The sequence below is a fragment of the Ictalurus punctatus genome, chromosome 13, assembly GCF_001660625.3.
Source record: "Ictalurus punctatus breed USDA103 chromosome 13, Coco_2.0, whole genome shotgun sequence".
Lineage (NCBI taxonomy): Eukaryota > Metazoa > Chordata > Actinopteri > Siluriformes > Ictaluridae > Ictalurus > Ictalurus punctatus.
In genome coordinates, this window is record NC_030428.2 from 26,327,713 (window position 1) to 26,345,319 (window position 17,607).

The following is a 17,607-nucleotide window of genomic DNA, read 5'->3' on the forward strand; positions in this document are numbered from 1 at the left end:
TCACTCCAGTTCATAATTGCCCTCAACTAGATCTCTGGTGAGATCTGCGCAAAGCTGGGGTGTTTTTTTTTATTTATTTATTTTAAATCCCCATTCACACAGGCGTGCAATATTTTCGAAAAAACTGAGTTGGTTACCGGTGGCCCAATTTAAACCGCTGTTTATTCCGCAAGTGTGAACGTAAAAACCTCGCGTTCATCTTTTTTAATCACGTCCCATGGGATCCCAGTCCCCGATGCACTCCTCTAGTCACACCCAGATGCGTTGTGAACCTTCCTGTCATGCTTCCTGAAGGGAAAAGGAAAAAAAAAAAAAAAAAAGTGTGTCATTTATATCGCATGTCTATTCACACATTCACACCTAGGGGCAATTTCGAGTCATTTAGACTAACCGGGGACCCTGGAGATTTGAAGTGGTAGCGTTTCCCGCGGCACCACCTGACTAACCAACTTTATTGTATCTATTTATACCTTAACGATCTGCCAGTGCTTTAGAGCTACAGCACTAGCTCTGAAACAAACTCCTCAGTGTCGTCCTCGCACTATCCGGAGGTACGGATAGAGCCGTTTTCTTCTGGAGCAACGACAGACCTGAGTGAGGAATGACACCTTATGTCTTTTCTTCGTCATCCTCAGTGCTGCAAGAGCAAAGTGTGCTTTTTGGGACAGAACTGCAGCTGTCAGTGTGACTGCGTTGCAAAAATCCATCACTGACACAGTAAAGAGGAATCGGGTCAACCACGGAGCCCTGGAGAAGCGGGAGAAGTGTCCATCATCGAATAAGGACAAGGTTGGCGATGTTTCTGTGGCTTCCGGTCCTCGGAGTAGAAGTGTGTGCAATCCCAGAGTCCTGCATGCATGAGATAAAAAAAAAAAACTCCGGCTTGAGAGTACAGATCGGCCGCTTGCGGGCGCTTAAGAGTTCAATTCCCTCAGTTCCGCACACACGAGGGTAAAAATCGCCCGCTTCCGCACACATAAGAGTAAAAACCACCTGATCCCGCATGTATGACGGTAAAAAATTGCCCTTATACCCTTTTAGTTGGAGCCCACCTCATACCCACGGTGTTTATGCCACCATTTTAGCATCCAAAAAAGCGAATAATTCCACCGTGTGTCTCTAACTGAGGGCCTGTGTGCGTCGCACGTCAAGTTTTTCGCCGTACTTCCTCTTGCAGGAATGTTTTTCAACTCCTACATCAAAGACTATTCCCAATTTGTTTCCGCAGATCGAGCAATCTCGCTTGCCGCTGATTGGAATGTTAATAAAAACACCCCGGAGGGTGACCGTGTGTAATGAATACCAAGTGGCGCTGGTGCAGGACACTCCTTCAGCCTTGGACAGGCTTTTGTTGCCTGTAGCACCAACACACACACACACACACACACACCCTCCCTCCAGAGACTCCCTGAGACACAGTCTATCAGAGCTTCAGCCTCATGGACAGCCCGACCTGGGACTCTGTCTCCGAAAGGCATGGGTTTGAAATGCATAAGTCACAGCCTTGAAAACATCATAAAGCACGCCTCGGCTCGCTTTCAGAGATGCCGCGTGATGGACGGCTCTACACAAACAGGGCAATTAGCAATCGCATCAGGTTGCTGAAGGACGGAGATCATGAGCCGGGGCGAGAGCGCAGCATTGATTAGAGGTCCCTCCAGGCGTTGGGGAACGACGGAGAGTAAAGCGAGGACGGGAAAGTAGGCCTGCTTCCTCGCTCAAGCTGTCCCTTTGGAGAGATGAGCCTCCCACGGCGAGGTTTAGTCCGTAAAGTGAGATGGAGTGGTGAGCGATGGAGTGAATGGCAGATGGAAAGATAGTGATCAGGGTTTCTGAAGGCTACCATGGCTTTACGATTAGCTCCTAAAGGTACAGGGTGTGATTTTCTCGAGTGAGGCCGTGTCTCCACGATGCACAGTTCAGTCCGGTCCAGGTAAACAGCATGCGGACAGTGACACGGACAGTGCAGCTAGAAATTTAAAAAGTAATAATAACTTGAGTAGAACTAAAAGTCTAATAATATCACTGACGAGGTTTACACGGACAGCAGTAATCTAATTATTGACCTTACTCTGAATGAGACGATATTCTGATTAAGGTGTTTACATGAGTCGCTTTTAGAATACTCCTTTCATGTTCCTGTGTTACGTGTTAGAGAACATCGATCGGTTAACCGCACACGTCATCACGTCACCGCGCCACGCCGTCCGATGTCCCTCCAGAATTTCACGCATCGACGTACAGTCCGTCTTTGTTATGGTACCGTATACAGTTTTGGGTGTTTTTATTTTTAATTTTACGAACGCTTCGAGTGCGGTTAATTATTAGTCGTGCTGTACGTGCTAATAGACGACTGCTCGAAGCCGTGGGCTGCGTCCCAAACCGAATACGTACCTACTATATAGTAGCCGAGATGCATGTATTACGCCTACTATATAGCAGGCGAGTACGCGGTTTGAGACGCGGCCGTGCTCTCTTGTTTGCCGTCAAACGGTCGAGCGCTGCCGTGTGTGAACGTGTCCTGTCGCACAACGCGGTGAAAACTCCCACACGACGTTAATAGTGTGATTAAGGTGTGTGCACGTCTGTAACGCACGTCCATAACGCGACTAAAACAGGAATACTCCACACGTCTTAATTCCATTTGTGTTTACTCCGAGTGTGACTTTAATCGGATTAAGGTCATCAATAATCTCTGTTTACATGCTAGTTTCTTAATCGGAGTATCGTCTCAATCGGGTTCATATCGGAGTATCGTTGTCCATGTGAACGTACTGATTGACAGATAGTGTTGTTTCGTATAAAGAAATAAACACCTAAATGAATACATGAGGAATAAATGACTTTGGGGTGTGCTGTTTTAGGAAACTAATAAACACCAGGGTGATGAGATGAGGCGGAGTTAGCATCCAGGAACTTTTCCAATAACAGCAGTGTTTTATTCCTTTTATACCATATACATTTTCCAATAAGTACTCTTTTTTTTTTTCCATTAAACAACAACATGAAGTACTTTTTATCCATGTATAGTTCCATTTGATGTATTGGAACGTCCACGAAATAAGTTTCAAGCAGCCATAGTGTAGATCCTTCGCTAGTTCGTAATGATAACGAGAAATCACAAAGACGTTCAATGTCATATCGCTGAGAAATTCAGCTGAATTCAAAATCCCAGAATGCAATGCAGCTATATGACGCTGAGAAAAGCGTCTAAAAGCGTCTAAGCTGACACCATTGAGGACCACACTTTGATTAGAAAGATTACTATGCAAATCGTTCAGGGTGGATTTAGCAGGCAATGGAGAAGAATATCTAGTGAGCAACCTGAGCAAATAAAGCCTGCTTTAAGAGTGTTCACTTGAAGCGCACCTATTATGGATTTGAAACGCGCCTAATTTTGTTTTAAAGCTCTCGTACATCAGATTTACACGCATCCGAGCTCCAAAACACTTTAACGTGCTCATGATTTAAACTGCGGCATTACCTTTTCTCCTCCCAGTGCCACAAACGACTCGTTAAATGATTCGTTCTAAATGATTCATTCTAAACTCCTCCTTTCAGAGAGCATACTCTGCGACGTCTGATTGGTCAGACGTCCCAGTCTGTCACGATTGGTCTAGCCGCTGTCAGCGTGTAGACCAAAAAGGAAACGCCCACTACCGTAACCAGTCTCAGCTCCGTCTGTCAGCGTGCAGCCGATGAAGACGAGAGGCGGGGCTTTGTGTTACAAACCTACGTAGGTTCGTACAGGAAGTAAGGTCTGGAATCACTAACGAGTCGATTCAGCCGTTCAGAATCGGTTCCTTTTTTGGGAGTCGATAACTCCGTTTGTCGTGTACTTCGATTTTTGAAACTTTGCGGACTTTATTACGTTCACAGACAGCTACGTATATAACACACCGCAGGAAAGGTAATATCTGAAAAAAACATAATAGGTGCACTTTAAAGTATTGTTACATGATACATGAAACACTTTTACAGGTTCAATCAGATACTGTATATCGATGTTTAAATCACAAGTGTACGTCTTTATTTTCAGATCGCTCTTGTTTTTTTTTTTTACAAAAGAATTATCCGTATGAGCACGGCATCAGGCTCTGTCTTTTCCGAATCTGCTCCCCAAACACAGACAGGAGTGTGAAAGGTAAAATAAACCAAACAACAGCAGTGCGATCTCCCCGGACTGAGAGTCGTCTGACCGACCTGTCGCAAACAGCGTGCTGTATGATTTAGATTTGACTCTTCACTTTCCGCCCGTTCCGGTTGCCTCCCTTCCTCCAGAGACACAAGGTTCTCTGGTGACACATCGAAGCGAGCGTGAAGCAAGTCTGCCCTCTTGTGGAAGTTTGTTCAGAGAGAAAGACCGGCATGGTTAAGGTAGACGGTCCAGAGAACGAGAGAGTAAGCGAGCACAGAGCTGAGAAAATTCTGCATTGACTACATCTGTTGAATGTTTTGCCGTGTAACCGGTTGGTCCTGGTGACAACGAAAGGAATACGACTAGCCCAGTCGACTGGTATGTTGTTCTAAGCATTAACATCATCTTCGCTATAACAACCGAGGACCGGAGTAAAGCATCGTCCAAAAGGCCACCAGCATCCCGCATGGACTCACACTACGCTGTCGTTTCCTCTCTGCTTCCTGGCAGACGGTAGTAAAGCATCCAGACCGTTAATACCAGACCCGGGAACAGCTTCTTACCCCCAAGGCGCTCAGGATCCTTAACACCCTTCTGCCTCTTTGAGCAACGATACACCCTGATCTGAAGTGACACAAAAACAAACCCACCATCCTTCACGCCAAATACGCAAGTCAAAACGAAGGCTAATTGATCCATTTCCCATTAGGATGTATAAGGAATAAAACAAGCTGCAGTGTGCAGTTATAGGAAAATAATCAATGACGGGGTGGCGTGATGAAGAACAGGTACTGCCACCATCCTAAAGGTCATTATTTTCTGAGACAAGCACACCCCAGTGTGTTCTATTCCTTTTCTCCCACAGCGTTGTAATATTTAATTATATACTAACGAACGACGCGTAATTCTTTTTTTTTTTTTTTTTTTAAATCTGTTTATAGTTACGTTTAATGTTGTCGAACGTCCGTGATACAAGATCCTGCTCTCGCTCGCTATAGTGTTCGTTTCTAGAACGACGCAAATGTACATTAACGTAATAATGTAATATAAAAGTTTTTTTTTTTTTTTTTATAATGTAAAAATGTCTACAGTTACGCTTAACGATCTATCATTTAAAAAAAAAAAATGCGTTGGTTAACGATAATTTTATTTGAATAATATATTACATATATGCATAAATTATGCAAGCATGAATCAAGGTATAATAATAATAATAATAATAATAATAATAATAATAATAATAGTAGTAATCCATATGAACATTATTATGCGAATAATTTTAAGAAATGATATTTAAATAAAGTCATATTTATGACTTTTCCATTTCCTTTTCTTTTTCTACTCGTAAAATGAGTGAATGAAATAAATAATCGCTAGAGGTACGCTCACACATACGGCTATTTTATCGCCGTACTTTAAGTCACCATTAGGCGTGCCTACTACTGGTTGCCATAGTAACATTTATCAATGGGTGGTGCAACTAACTTTTAACAACAAACCAGTTTTCTTGCCGCAAAAAAAGAAACATTCTGGAGGGAGAACGTTCGTATATAAAATCACCAGTGTGTGTGTGTGTGTGTGTATATATATATATATATGTATATATATGCATCACATGAATACAAGATGAAGGAGAAGCAGCGCAAGCGCCGGACTGTGCGGGTCCACGAAACAATCCGAACTCGCAGTCAGCATGGCGGATCACGTATCACGTGCGCTCCACCGTCTCGTCTCCGATTGGCTGCACCGCGTCCCTCCAAATTTGCATAAAGTTAAAATTTTCTCAACTCCAGCTCTCCAGTCTCCAGCTCATTGAAAGCGAATGGTCTCCGGTGGCTTTGTCGCTGTGAGTCGCCGTACGTGCGAACGTACCTTAATGCACGTGTTTATTTCACATTATTTGGTTCACTATTTAAAACATGAATGAATAGTAAGACTATAACGACTTCAGTTACAGTAACATTAGTTGCCGTTGATTACTAATGAACGTTATGATCGTGTTAATGTTACTTAAGGGAACCTTAATGTAGAGTTTGAAGCCATGCGATGAAGTCTATCGTGTAGAGATCGAGCTTGGATTTCAGCTGGATAAGAAGGATGTGTGTGTGTGTGTAGGGGGGGGGTTGTGTGGATTGTTCTAAACTAGGCCCTCAGGGCCTGCAGCACTCCGTGCTCTCTGTTGGCCGATAAGGAGGTCCATTTCTGAGACAGGTGAGCCGAGCGGAGAGAGTCAGCTGCGAGACAGTGACTTACGGCTCGTCGTAGCGAGAGTGACACGAGTCGACGGTGACCCACTGCCACCTCCAGTCCATATTAATCTCCAGCCGAGGGCCGGGGGAAGACTCGCTGACGGCTCAGGCGGTAAATGAAGCCTGTTACTCTGGCAGAACGGATTCAGAAAGGACAAAACGCCGTGCCGTGGGTAGAGAGAGAAATTCCTCCACCCTCCAAGTAGCAGGAAAAACGACTTTCAATAGCACATCGGTGCAAGTCGCAAAACCTTCAGGACGAGGAAACATACAGCAGCCATTAGATGGAAAGTACGGAGTCGGAATGGCCGGATCTCCTATAACGCACTTCAAAATGGCAACTTTTATTTATTTATTTAATTATTTATTTCGTAAAACGACGCTATATCCCCGAACCGTACACCATTACGTGCTCTGAGCGATCCAAACATTCTCACTAGCTCATATTCCGAACCTTTTATAGATACACAGGCAAGAACGGCCGATCCGTAATCCTTTCCGTGTGTGATGGACGGTGAATTGGTGACTCTAAATTGCCTTCCATGTCGTACACAGTAAAATCCCTAGTGTTGCATTAACACCCAGAGTGTTTAAACGAGTCCAATGGACTCGTATAAACACTGTAGGGTGTGAATTACAACACTGCGGGTGTTAAATCGAACATTTTGCTGTGTATTCCCGCGTCACGGCCGGCGTTCCCGAGAGATCACGCTCTTCCTGAAGATGAACGGTACACCGTCGTGGATTTCTTTCCAAGCTGAGCAGACGGGATTCCAGTGGAATTTCCGTTACATTTACGGCATTTGGGCAGACGCCCTTATCCAGAGCGACTTACTTTTATCTCATTGATACAACCGAGCAGTTGAGGGTTAAGGGCCTCGCTCAAGGGCCCAACAGTGGCAGCTTGGCAGTGCTGCGGTTGAACTCCTGACCTTCTGATCAGTCACCCAGAGCCTTTAACCGCCGAGCCACCACTGACACAAGCAGAAGATTCTTGATCATGATTGATGTTGATTTCATTTTCTATAACCGCAGCGTAGGTTTATAGTAGATGTGCCCGTTCTTATGCGTTATCGTTTCTATAGCAACATCTCATTCAGCGGGACGTGTACGGAGGACGATCCACATGAACACGTAAAGAAAACCGTTAATAATGGAGTTTAACATTTATGGAAGGAGTCTCCAGTGCGATTTCTTTGCTTTGTAGCAAACAGAGGTGAAGCTGAAACTTCAGGACAGAGGAGTTGAGGAGAAATTGTTTATACACATAAGTGTTAACTGTAACATTTAATGTATAACTATAAAGAATAATGTATAACTATAAAGAATAATGTATAACTATAAAGAATAATGTATAACTATAAAGAAGGGCTCGACCGACTGATCGGACGGTACATCGTTAGTGTTTTGATTTTGGGGAAACGTGCCAATATCTGATTTAGTGTGTGAAGGGCAGTACTAAATGGGGGGAAAAAAAGAGATCTTTAAACAAAATAATAACAATTTGCACCGATCATCCTGTTCAAAAGTTTACACCCCCTCCCCCTGGCTCTTAATGGATCGTGTCGCCTTCCTTCTTGAGCATCAGTGAACGTTTGCACCTTGTGTAATAGTCGTGTACGAGACGAGTCCCTCAGTCGTCCTCGGTGTGAAAACACGGCTCTGAACATCATGCAGGATTTTCCCGAAGAACAGTGGGCGGTTTAACTGCTCAGGACAAACGAGGGACTCGTGAAGAACTCTCACACAACATAAACACGGCCGTTGTTCGTCCAGGTAACGCCACACAGGATTACGAATCGACGGTATGTAAACAGGGTAATTTTTATAAAGTCAGCTACATGTAAACATGTTATGTGAAATAGTTTAATCAGGACGGGACTAAATAAAATAAATGTTAAAAAAAAACATGGGATTTTTATGATCCGTCTCATTTTGTTAACAGTATTAAGATTGAGCAGATTCTGCAAGGGGTGTGCAAACTTTTAGGCACAACCTAAATCTTTTATTTTCATCGACAATCTTTTACTTACTTTAATATTTATATTCATTCATATTTATTTCATTTAAAAAAAAAAGAAAAGAAAAGTGCAGTACGTTTCCGTGCTACAGTCGGTCCTGTTTATCCGTGTAATAAACGTCAGCAGTATTTCACTCTGAGTGTTAAGCATCGATTTTAAAAACTAATCGGTTGATTAATAGGTTATCGGGGCAGGTACTGTAGGTACCACTAATCCACTATCGGTCGCGCTCTACTATAAAGTGATCGGTATGTAAACGATGTATTTTTCTTTAATAAGTAACCCATGTTAGTGTTGTGAAAAGGAACTGCTGTGGTGTAAGAGGAATAAAACACTGCGGAATGTTCCGTTATAGGAAATGAACCAACCTCACGGCGGTAACAGGAACTCTGCTTCATCACACCAAACCACGATCGTCTATTTGTATATTTTTTTTCCCCCTGTAACACCGAGTGTGTTACTCCATACATAATGCCCACACAAGTCTTCAGAAAAAGAAAAAAAAAAAAAAAAAAACTCCCGCAGCCTTTCAGGAAGGTGTTTTTTGCGACACGCGGCTCATCTCTTAAACGCATTTAAAGCCTCGTTAGTCCGCCGCTCGTGTTTCGTGCAATACGCCGCTCCTTGTCAGGTGCCATTCGCTAATGTGCTGGAAATGAGCCATGAGCCTCTACAGACCTGCACCACTGCAGCGTTGTTCAGCTCAGGGAGCCATTTTAGCTGGGAGGAGAAATGACAGGTCTGGTGTAGCGTTTCAAAAAAAAAAAAAAAAAACCCCCCCAAAAAAAACAGCAAAATAACATGGCAAGAGTAAGTAAATTGTTGGTTCCACAATTACCGATGCCCTGTCATACACCGGCAGTGTGTGAGCGTGGGCCAGAAAATAAATATATAAAGGGTGTAAGGCTGGGGAAAAACACAGACAGGATATGACGGTGACCTCGAGTCCTTTACGGTCCATCACGGTCAATGTCGCGAGAAAATTGCTTTAAGTGTAGAGAGCTTCTGAGGAACACACACTGTACGTGAAAGGAGCTCGGTGCCCTGTTATCATTCACTATGACATGAAGCAGAGGGGGGAGGGGTGGGGGGGAGCAGGGCAAGGTGCTTTGAAGGTGCACTCTGTGTATCTGAAGCGTAACAAAAATCCCACCACACTGACGGAGAAAACATTTAATAACGAATAATGCATAAAAGCAAACGGATTTTTAAAAAAATAATAATAATAATAATAAATCAAGATCGAAAACCAGTCTCTTCACACTGCGTGTTTATGACACGGAATCCAGGGTCTGCTGGGGGTCTGATGACGTCATCGAAAGAAAGATCCGCTTGGAGAGCTCTGGACCGATCCTGCGCGTCGTCGACGTCACTCCTTCTCCGCGGCGGATCAGCACGTCCGACAGCAGCGCGGCTTTTTCCCGGTCCGATCCGCACCGCCTGTACGCCTGCGGACGCGTTTCGATATTGACATTCGTGACCATCGTGGGAGTTATACTGACACGGGGTAACGCAGCGTTAATGATCTGTACTGCATGAACGCCAGAACGTGAAAACTCCTGCTTTGTTAAACAAAGAATACGATGTTGTTGTTTTTTTTTTTTAAATCTAACGTTTATGCAATGATTTCACACGTCCTGCGTGATTATAATTATTTAAGCCTGTCGTTCACGACATACGCTCGCAACGCAGCGTCAACAACTGTTCTATAGATTTATATGATCAATATGAAAAACGTAGCATTTTAAAGTTTAAATTTAAAGGGGTTTTAAAAAAGATTTATTACACTTACCCCCCCCATACATACCCCCCCCCCCCCCAAACGATTAATACACTAATTAAAACTAATGACGAGTTCATTGCCTAAATGACGTTTCAACGGTTGCCATGTCACCATTATATCATTTACCAGAAGCAACAAAGTCCCTCTAACACACAGTACGTTCGCTTGGAAGGCATCAGAACGACCTTACGTCGGCTTCATATATCGTGAGGCTGTGAGGTCAACCTGACGTCCGAACTGAGAGGCTTTATATAAGCTTACATCCAGTAGAATGGGTCTTTGTAAACGTTTAGAAAGTCATTAAGGGGTCAGGGAGGTTATAAGTAGTGCTACAGACCCTGTTGTTGAGGAAAGCGTGATCATGGGACATTTTCTGTTCTCTACGTGTTTACGGATCGTTCGGCGTTATCCGTTGTCCCCCCGCCATGCGTGAAACCCTGTCGCGTGACATACTGCATCGTTCATATGTCAGGAAGTGATTGTTAACCTGAATAAGAAGCTGAGGAGACGGATAGGCGCCGAGGATGGCCGTAGCCATGTCTGCGCTGACCCGGTTCAGCTGCTGGATCTGCCTCTTCCACACCTGCAGAAGTCCTTTCCCTGTTCGCTCAACCTTCTGACCACCTGCCCACTCGCTCTCCAGACAAAAACTGAAGCCGGTCTTGTCTCGCTCCCGCCTAAAACACACACACACACACACAGAGAGAGAGCAGTGACCCAGTCTGACCTCTCAGCTCCATCAGACCGTCCATAACTCTGAGCACCACTGATAGAACACAGAGAGAGAGAGAGATGGACATCTGCCACCCACTCACTTGAACGGTGCTTCAGCTACTGCCTTGGTCGACATGGTAACGTAATTAGTGAAGTCCTTCCAGGTCGAGTGAAAATGGACTTGGACCCCCGTGTGCAGCTGGAGGTCGACTAAACACTGCAGGACGAGCAAGAGGCACAGTTTTAGGCATTAGCAGGTTGAGGTTAAGCTCAGTTGCCAGCGGTGGTGGTAGCGCACGCTGAAATTCGGGCGCTTAAAAAAAAACGAAACAAAAGCAGACGGTTAAAACACACCAGAGTAAGTTTTTGTACAGAACTACAGGCTGCGAGAGCTTAAAGCCGATTATTTTGGATTTCTGTCAAACAAGAAGCGCAACGGCACCACCAACACAACACTCAGTGAGGCTGGGGCTGATTTCTTTCTACTCCAGACTGTAGATTCGGGCGCTCGTGCTAGTCGTGTGATTAGACAGTGACGGAGTGACACGCCCCTCAGAAGTGTTGTGTTTTTTTTTTTTGGTTGTTTTGTTTTTACCGTGTAGGTGAAGCGGTACTTCATCACCAGGACGCATTTGAAAACACGTCATTCATTCATACAAACACACAGCTAGCCCGTTTCTAAATCCAACATGGATCCAATAAAATAATTAAATAAATAGCGAAGACAAGATGACATCGCAGAGGCCAAGAAAACGGGCGCTCTGTCGTCTCGACTGACTATCGGGGGAAAAAATCCGAACGCTACGCAGCCGTGACGACCGGATCCCAGGACGAAGACCGTTTCGACGTCTTTAAAGTTGCATTAGATCGCCCTGGATACCGAGACGCGCAATTAATCACCAGCTCCTCCGCTGTGATTGGCGGTTAGAGTCTTTTCTACGTCACGTACGAGAGCTCATCTTAGCGTAAACTCGAATGTGAACGACGATGATTATTTACTCCGTCGTCGTTTTTGAGGAGAAAGTAAAAGCAGACAGGGGAATTTACGCCAAAGGACTGACGACAGGACCGTAAACGACCTGAGCGAACCACGTGTTTTACACGTGTGCGACATCGTACTTGTTCTTCCCTGCAAGCGACGCAAAAATAACACACGTCTTCCAAAAATCAGTTCCCATTTATTTAAAATACTCCTAAGGGGTGTCAATAATTTTGGCAAACACATCATTCTAGATTAAAAAAATAAAAATTATAATAATAATAATAATAATAATAATAATAATAATAAATACTACCATGTAATACTTGATGAGAGTTCCTCCGATAACTGAACTGTCCTATACTTAACGTTTACTTTATAGTATCGTTTTTGCGCAATTGTATGACGGGTGCCAATAATTCTGGAAAGCACTGTAAATTTGACATAATAATCAACAGCCATACTAATGACTGAATTGTACACGGATCTCCGTCTCGGTCTGTTCTTGGGCTGCTGAGACGCGTTCCTGTTCGTCTCGCGGCACGTGACTGTCTGACTGTCGCCTTCATGCTTAGATTGGATTCTGTCGCACTTCGGATAAAAGCTCCTCACAAATTACTGAACCTACGTCTAAAGTGACTAACCTGCTGATGAAGTGTGACGGCTAATGAAATTGCACAAAATTCAATTAATATTGCACCGGATCTGTATCGCACCTTAGCCTCACACACACACACACACACTGGTTATTAATTTGCCAGATGATTTTCTCCAACGTTATGAGGTTTAACCCATTTAATCCCTCTCGGTACGTTCACATGGACGGCGATAATCCGATATGAACCCGATTAAGACGATACTCTGATTAAGAAACTAGCATGTAAACAGAGATTATTGATGACCTTAATCTGATTAAAGTCACACTCGGAGTAAACACGGATGGAATTAAGACGTGTGGAGTATTCCTGTTTTAGTCGCGTTATGGACGTGCGTTACAGACATGTACACACCTTAATCACACTATTAACGCCGTGTGAGAGTTTTCACCGCATTGTGCGACAGGACGCGTACACACACGGCAGCGCTCGACCGTTTGACGCCAAACGAGAGAGCACGGCCGCGTCCCAAACCGCGTACTCGCCTGCTATATAGTAGGCGTAATACATGCATCTCGGCTACTATATAGTAGGTACGTATTCGGTTTGGGACGCAGCCCACGTCTTGGAGCAGTCGTCTATTAGCACGTACAGCACGACTAATAATTAACCGCACTTGAAGCTTTCGTAAAATTAAAAATTTCTGTTGTCAGGCAACGGAGCGAGGATGAAATAGTGACCGAAACGAAGCCCGTCATGAGACCATGTGTTCACGAGCTGCCACCCTGCACCGCTAAAATCCCGATCTTATAACCGCGGCGTCCTCGTTGGAAGCGAACGAATGTGCTGCTCCTCAGGGAAGCCGAAGAGAGAGGCGTGTCTCCGGGGAAAAGCAGGACCTCCCACGTACGGGGGGAAAACAGCCCCGCCCACTTCTCTTCGATGGGAAATCGCCAAGGTTTGCGCGAAAAGACGATAGATTTGACGCGAGGTGCTTTTTTGAAAATTTTTTTTTTTTTTTCACAATGAGCGAGTGAATGGCGGGAGGAGGATAGGGGGAATAGGGGGAGGGGCTGTCATATTTTGAGGGAAAGGATGTATTCGTTGTATTTCATGTTCTATCGAAAATAAACACTGCCTTTTTATCATTCAAGCACTTTTTAAGCGCCGCTAGATTAGAAAAAAAATAAATAAAAAACGGCTATTTTCCAATTTTTCCAGTGCTTACATTTCCAAAAGACAAATTCGAGCCCCTTGTACGAACCCTGTATATAAATAAAGTTATTTATTGTTGTTGTTATTATTATTATTATTATTATTAGAGTTGAGGTTGAACGTGCCTCCTCCACCTCCACCCGCGAGACATCAGGAAGCTGCTCCGCGTCCTTCCTCTTCCTCTTCTTCGTCTCGTCCCCCAGCACCGCATCCCGAAACCTCCGCCGTCCCTTAGCGCTCCGACTCCTGCGGACGAGACGTGCAGACGTCTAGTATTACGTCGTCCGTTACTCTGCCGTCGATCCTCTCCCGGGTTCTTTTCTTTTCTTTCTGGAGTTCTCGATACGTTTGCATCAGAATCACAAATCCGGCGTCTGGTCTGGTCGATTTTCTGCAAGGATTCTGACTTCCGACTGATGTGTTCACTCGTTTTAGAGATTACATAAATAAATAAATAGATAGACAAATAAATAAATAAACGAAACGCTCACTTGAAATATTTCTCTATGTCGATCACCGACACACTGAGGGTCCTGTCTGCGTTTCTCGCCATAAGACGGAGAACCCAGGCGGTGAGGGTTACGCCACGTTCGCTCGGTCCTCCACTCCTCGGCGCCTGTACACACACACACACACACACACACACACACACAGCTTTAAGATCTTCACCGGCTCTACACAACATATTGAAAGGAGCTAATAGATCATTTTTTTTACATCACTGAGACAGGAGTGTATAATTACATCCATTATTTCTAATCTTCACAGGTCAGAACTACGACTCTGCGTCACCTCCGAAGCCACGGTGCTAATTCGATCAGAGCGTCCGCTTGCCTCCGAGCGCACGAGAAGGACACGAGGAGTTAATGGCCTCATTAGCGCGTTAACGTTAAAGTGCGAGAGTCTTCGGCGCTAATGAGTGTGAGAGAATAAAGAGCTGCTGCTGCTGCTCACCTGTGTGGAAGTGTGAACCATGCTGACGAAGTCATCCACCGGGACCTGGAGCACCGCAAGGGCTTCTGGGATAGACATCACTTCTCCAGTCTGGGAGCAAAAAATGATAAACACACACCAAACAGCAGCGGGAAAAAAATGTGTGTGTGTGTGTGTGTGGAAAGAACACTGCAAGCATCCATTAAGAAACGCTCGATGTTGCTGGGTTTTGTTTTTTTCTTTCAAATTCGTGACGCGGCTCGCGGAGTTTTTGGTCTTTTTATTGTTTAAAACTGCTCGAAATGGCAACCGCACAAAATTGCCTTGCACCGCTTTCGCACTGATGTTCGTTTGCAAACGACAACTTTTAGCTGTACTCGTGTTCCACGCATGTGAACCGAAGAGGGCTTTGGCCAACAACCACAAAAAAAGTCGACAAATTTAACACACCTGCTCCCCGTTCACACCTGAGACCTTGTAACACTAACAAGTCACATGACACCGGGGAGGGAAAAATAGCTAATTGGGCCCAATTTGGACATTTTCACTTAGGGGTGTACTCACTTTCGTTGCCAGCGGTTTAGACGTTAACGGCTGTGTGTTGAGGTATTTTGAGGGGACGGTAAATTTACACTGTTATACACGCTGTACACTCACTACTTTACATTGTAGCACAGTGTCATTTCTTCAGTGCTGTCACATGAAAAGATATCATCAAATATTTACACAAATGTGAGGGGTGCACTCACTTTTCTGAGATACTATATATATATCCGATATCCGATATCCGATATCCGAACCAGCTTCTTTTTTTTTTTTTTTTTTGCTAGTATCGGACCGATACCGATCCTGGGTCTTGAACCAGTGCCATCTATAATTCTTCTGTTATAATAATGTTATACAATGTTATCATAATTTTATGGTGAAAATCCATAATAATTCATTAATTAATAAGTAATTGCAAAAATATCTGAATAGTACAGGCTTGTTTTTGGACAGAAATAAAAGTCCTGACAATGATTTGTACCGCGCGTGTGTGTGTGTGTGTGTGTGTGTGTGTGTGTGTGTGTGTGTGTGTGACGATACCTTTCTTAAAAGCGTACAAAGACGGAGTAGATGAAGTTTCAAAAACTTGCGTCGAATCAACGGCATCCATTCAGGACCATTTGATTTGTAATGATTAAAAATGTTTCAAAAAAAATAAAATAATAAATGTCACCATAGCAACGATATCTCAGAAAAGTGAATCACGTAATCGTTTATGACGATATCGATATTATATCGATATATCGCCCGGCCCTGATTTCTGTATGTACCTGAGGACAGGGTGTGCGTCTAACCCAGGACACACTCCGTGGCATCGGCTGCTTCTCAATGGCACAGCTGCATCCCATCGTGTGCAGTGAGGTCAGGAGATCACCACCACCCTCCAGCTGCAGCAGGCCTACACACACACACACACACACACACACACACGGCTAATCAATACTGATCCATGCACAAATTACAGGCTCGCACATTACTCCATGTACCAGTGTGAGGCAGGTGCTGGAACAACAGCGCCACCTACCAGGATCTACCACCACCACCATGTGTTTAATGCACTCCTCCGGTTTCATGGCCTTCACAGCATCCGTCAGCGCTTTCTTCTCCGCTCTCATCCGCTCTCTCTCTCCGTGCTGCCTCTCCCGCTCGACTTTCCTGCGCAGCGCCTCCTCTCTGCTCCCCTCCACGTCCTCCAGGGTGCGTTTGCGCTTTCGTAGCCCGACGTCCTCGTCCCTGACGGAGACAGGCTCTTTACCATAACGCCTCCCAGCACCTGGATTATCCTCTGAAACTTTAACACACTGCGCAGTTGAGATCTTCTCCTTCAAGCCTCCGTTCTGATTCACACACGACTTCTGACTCTCGCATTTGCTCTTAGCTACAGCTTTCTGTTTCAGTCTTACAGCCAGAGGAACGAAAGCCTCTTCCTCCTCCTCGCTGTCACTGCTGACCGTGAAGACGCTTCCCCCAGCAGGCCGAGCAGAGACCGGATGAGTCATCGCAGAGTCCGAGGAGTCTGAACACACCGAAGTCTTTGGTTTTTGGGAGAAATCGATCACGGGGAGCCTCTCCGAGTCGCTGGAGTCGCTGTCACCGATATGAAATCCCGCTCGACTGCTGCTCCCCATCCTCAGCGTTCAGAAACATTACACTGTAAACGACTGCATGAAGAGATAAAAAGATGAAAACACGATTCATCATGGATAAAGGAATACTTAATTAATTAATTAATCAATTAATTATTCGACCAATTAATATCTTTAACATGATCTGTAGTGTCTGGATGCACTCCAAAAGAGAGCAAAGAAGAGCCTGGTGAAGGAATGACTGTTTATAACTGCGATATAACGCAAGTGATAACAGGAACGTGTTTCGTGGTGCGTTCCATAACGTAAAAAAGTAACTCTAAACGGATAAAAATGCTCCTCAATCAATTTAATTGTCATTTTTGGCAACTTGCCATTGTATAAGAGGTATAAAATCCCTTTGGAAAGGGCTGTTAGAGGAAAATAACCTGTGATAAGGTGGTAACTGTAACTCCACATCAATCACACCACCCTGTTGTTGATTATTTTCCTACAGCAGCACCACACTGAGTGTTTTATTCCTTCACCTCCATTAAGGAGAGCGTGTTATAGTCACAAACAGGGTCAGTGTACAAAGATGTAGAATATAGTCAATTATAAATATCCTAATATTAATTAAAATACAACAGAAATGCCCGGGATTTTAAAAAACAACCTTTAGTTTAACTTCTACCTGAATTTTAAATGAAATATCCAAATGTCTCCAAAACTCCAAAACAGCGCGGGTATATTTTATTTCTTCTTCTTCTTCTTCCTCCTCTTCTTTACGTTGGGTGGAAAGCAGCTGTGCGCAGTGCTGCCACCTACCGCCTCAAACCTATCATTACATCCATATATATCTTTTTTT

The 17,607-nt window shown here is 44.3% G+C and overlaps 1 protein-coding gene across 1 annotated transcript; it reads right to left on the reverse strand.

Moving 5' to 3' along the window:
• Positions 1-9,566: 9,566 nt before the first annotated feature.
• On the reverse strand, positions 9,567-17,559 carry eme1 (essential meiotic structure-specific endonuclease 1). The gene is made up of 9 exons (XM_017484466.3): positions 17,434-17,559; positions 16,199-16,835; positions 15,945-16,072; positions 14,650-14,739; positions 14,187-14,311; positions 13,821-13,941; positions 11,007-11,122; positions 10,679-10,868; positions 9,567-9,856 (listed from the first exon to the last, which is right to left on the reverse strand). The coding sequence occupies exons 2-9, from the start codon at positions 16,800-16,802 to the stop codon at positions 9,680-9,682; spliced, it is 1,551 nt and encodes a 516-aa protein (XP_017339955.1). The 5' UTR covers positions 16,803-16,835; positions 17,434-17,559; the 3' UTR covers positions 9,567-9,679.
• Between the last annotated feature and the right edge of the window lie 48 nt (positions 17,560-17,607).

Excerpts from the sequence above, each read along its gene's own strand:
- eme1 (XM_017484466.3), bottom strand. The coding sequence starts at position 16,802 with ATGGGGAGCAGCAGTCGAGCGGGATTTCATATCGGTGACAGCGACTCC. Across the intron at positions 14,312-14,649 it reads TGGTTCACACTTCCACACAG|GCGCCGAGGAGTGGAGGACC; the intron begins GTGAGCAGCAGC and ends GTGTGTGTACAG. Across the intron at positions 9,857-10,678 it reads CTCCTCAGCTTCTTATTCAG|GCGTACAGGCGGTGCGGATC; the intron begins GTTAACAATCAC and ends ACGCGTCCGCAG.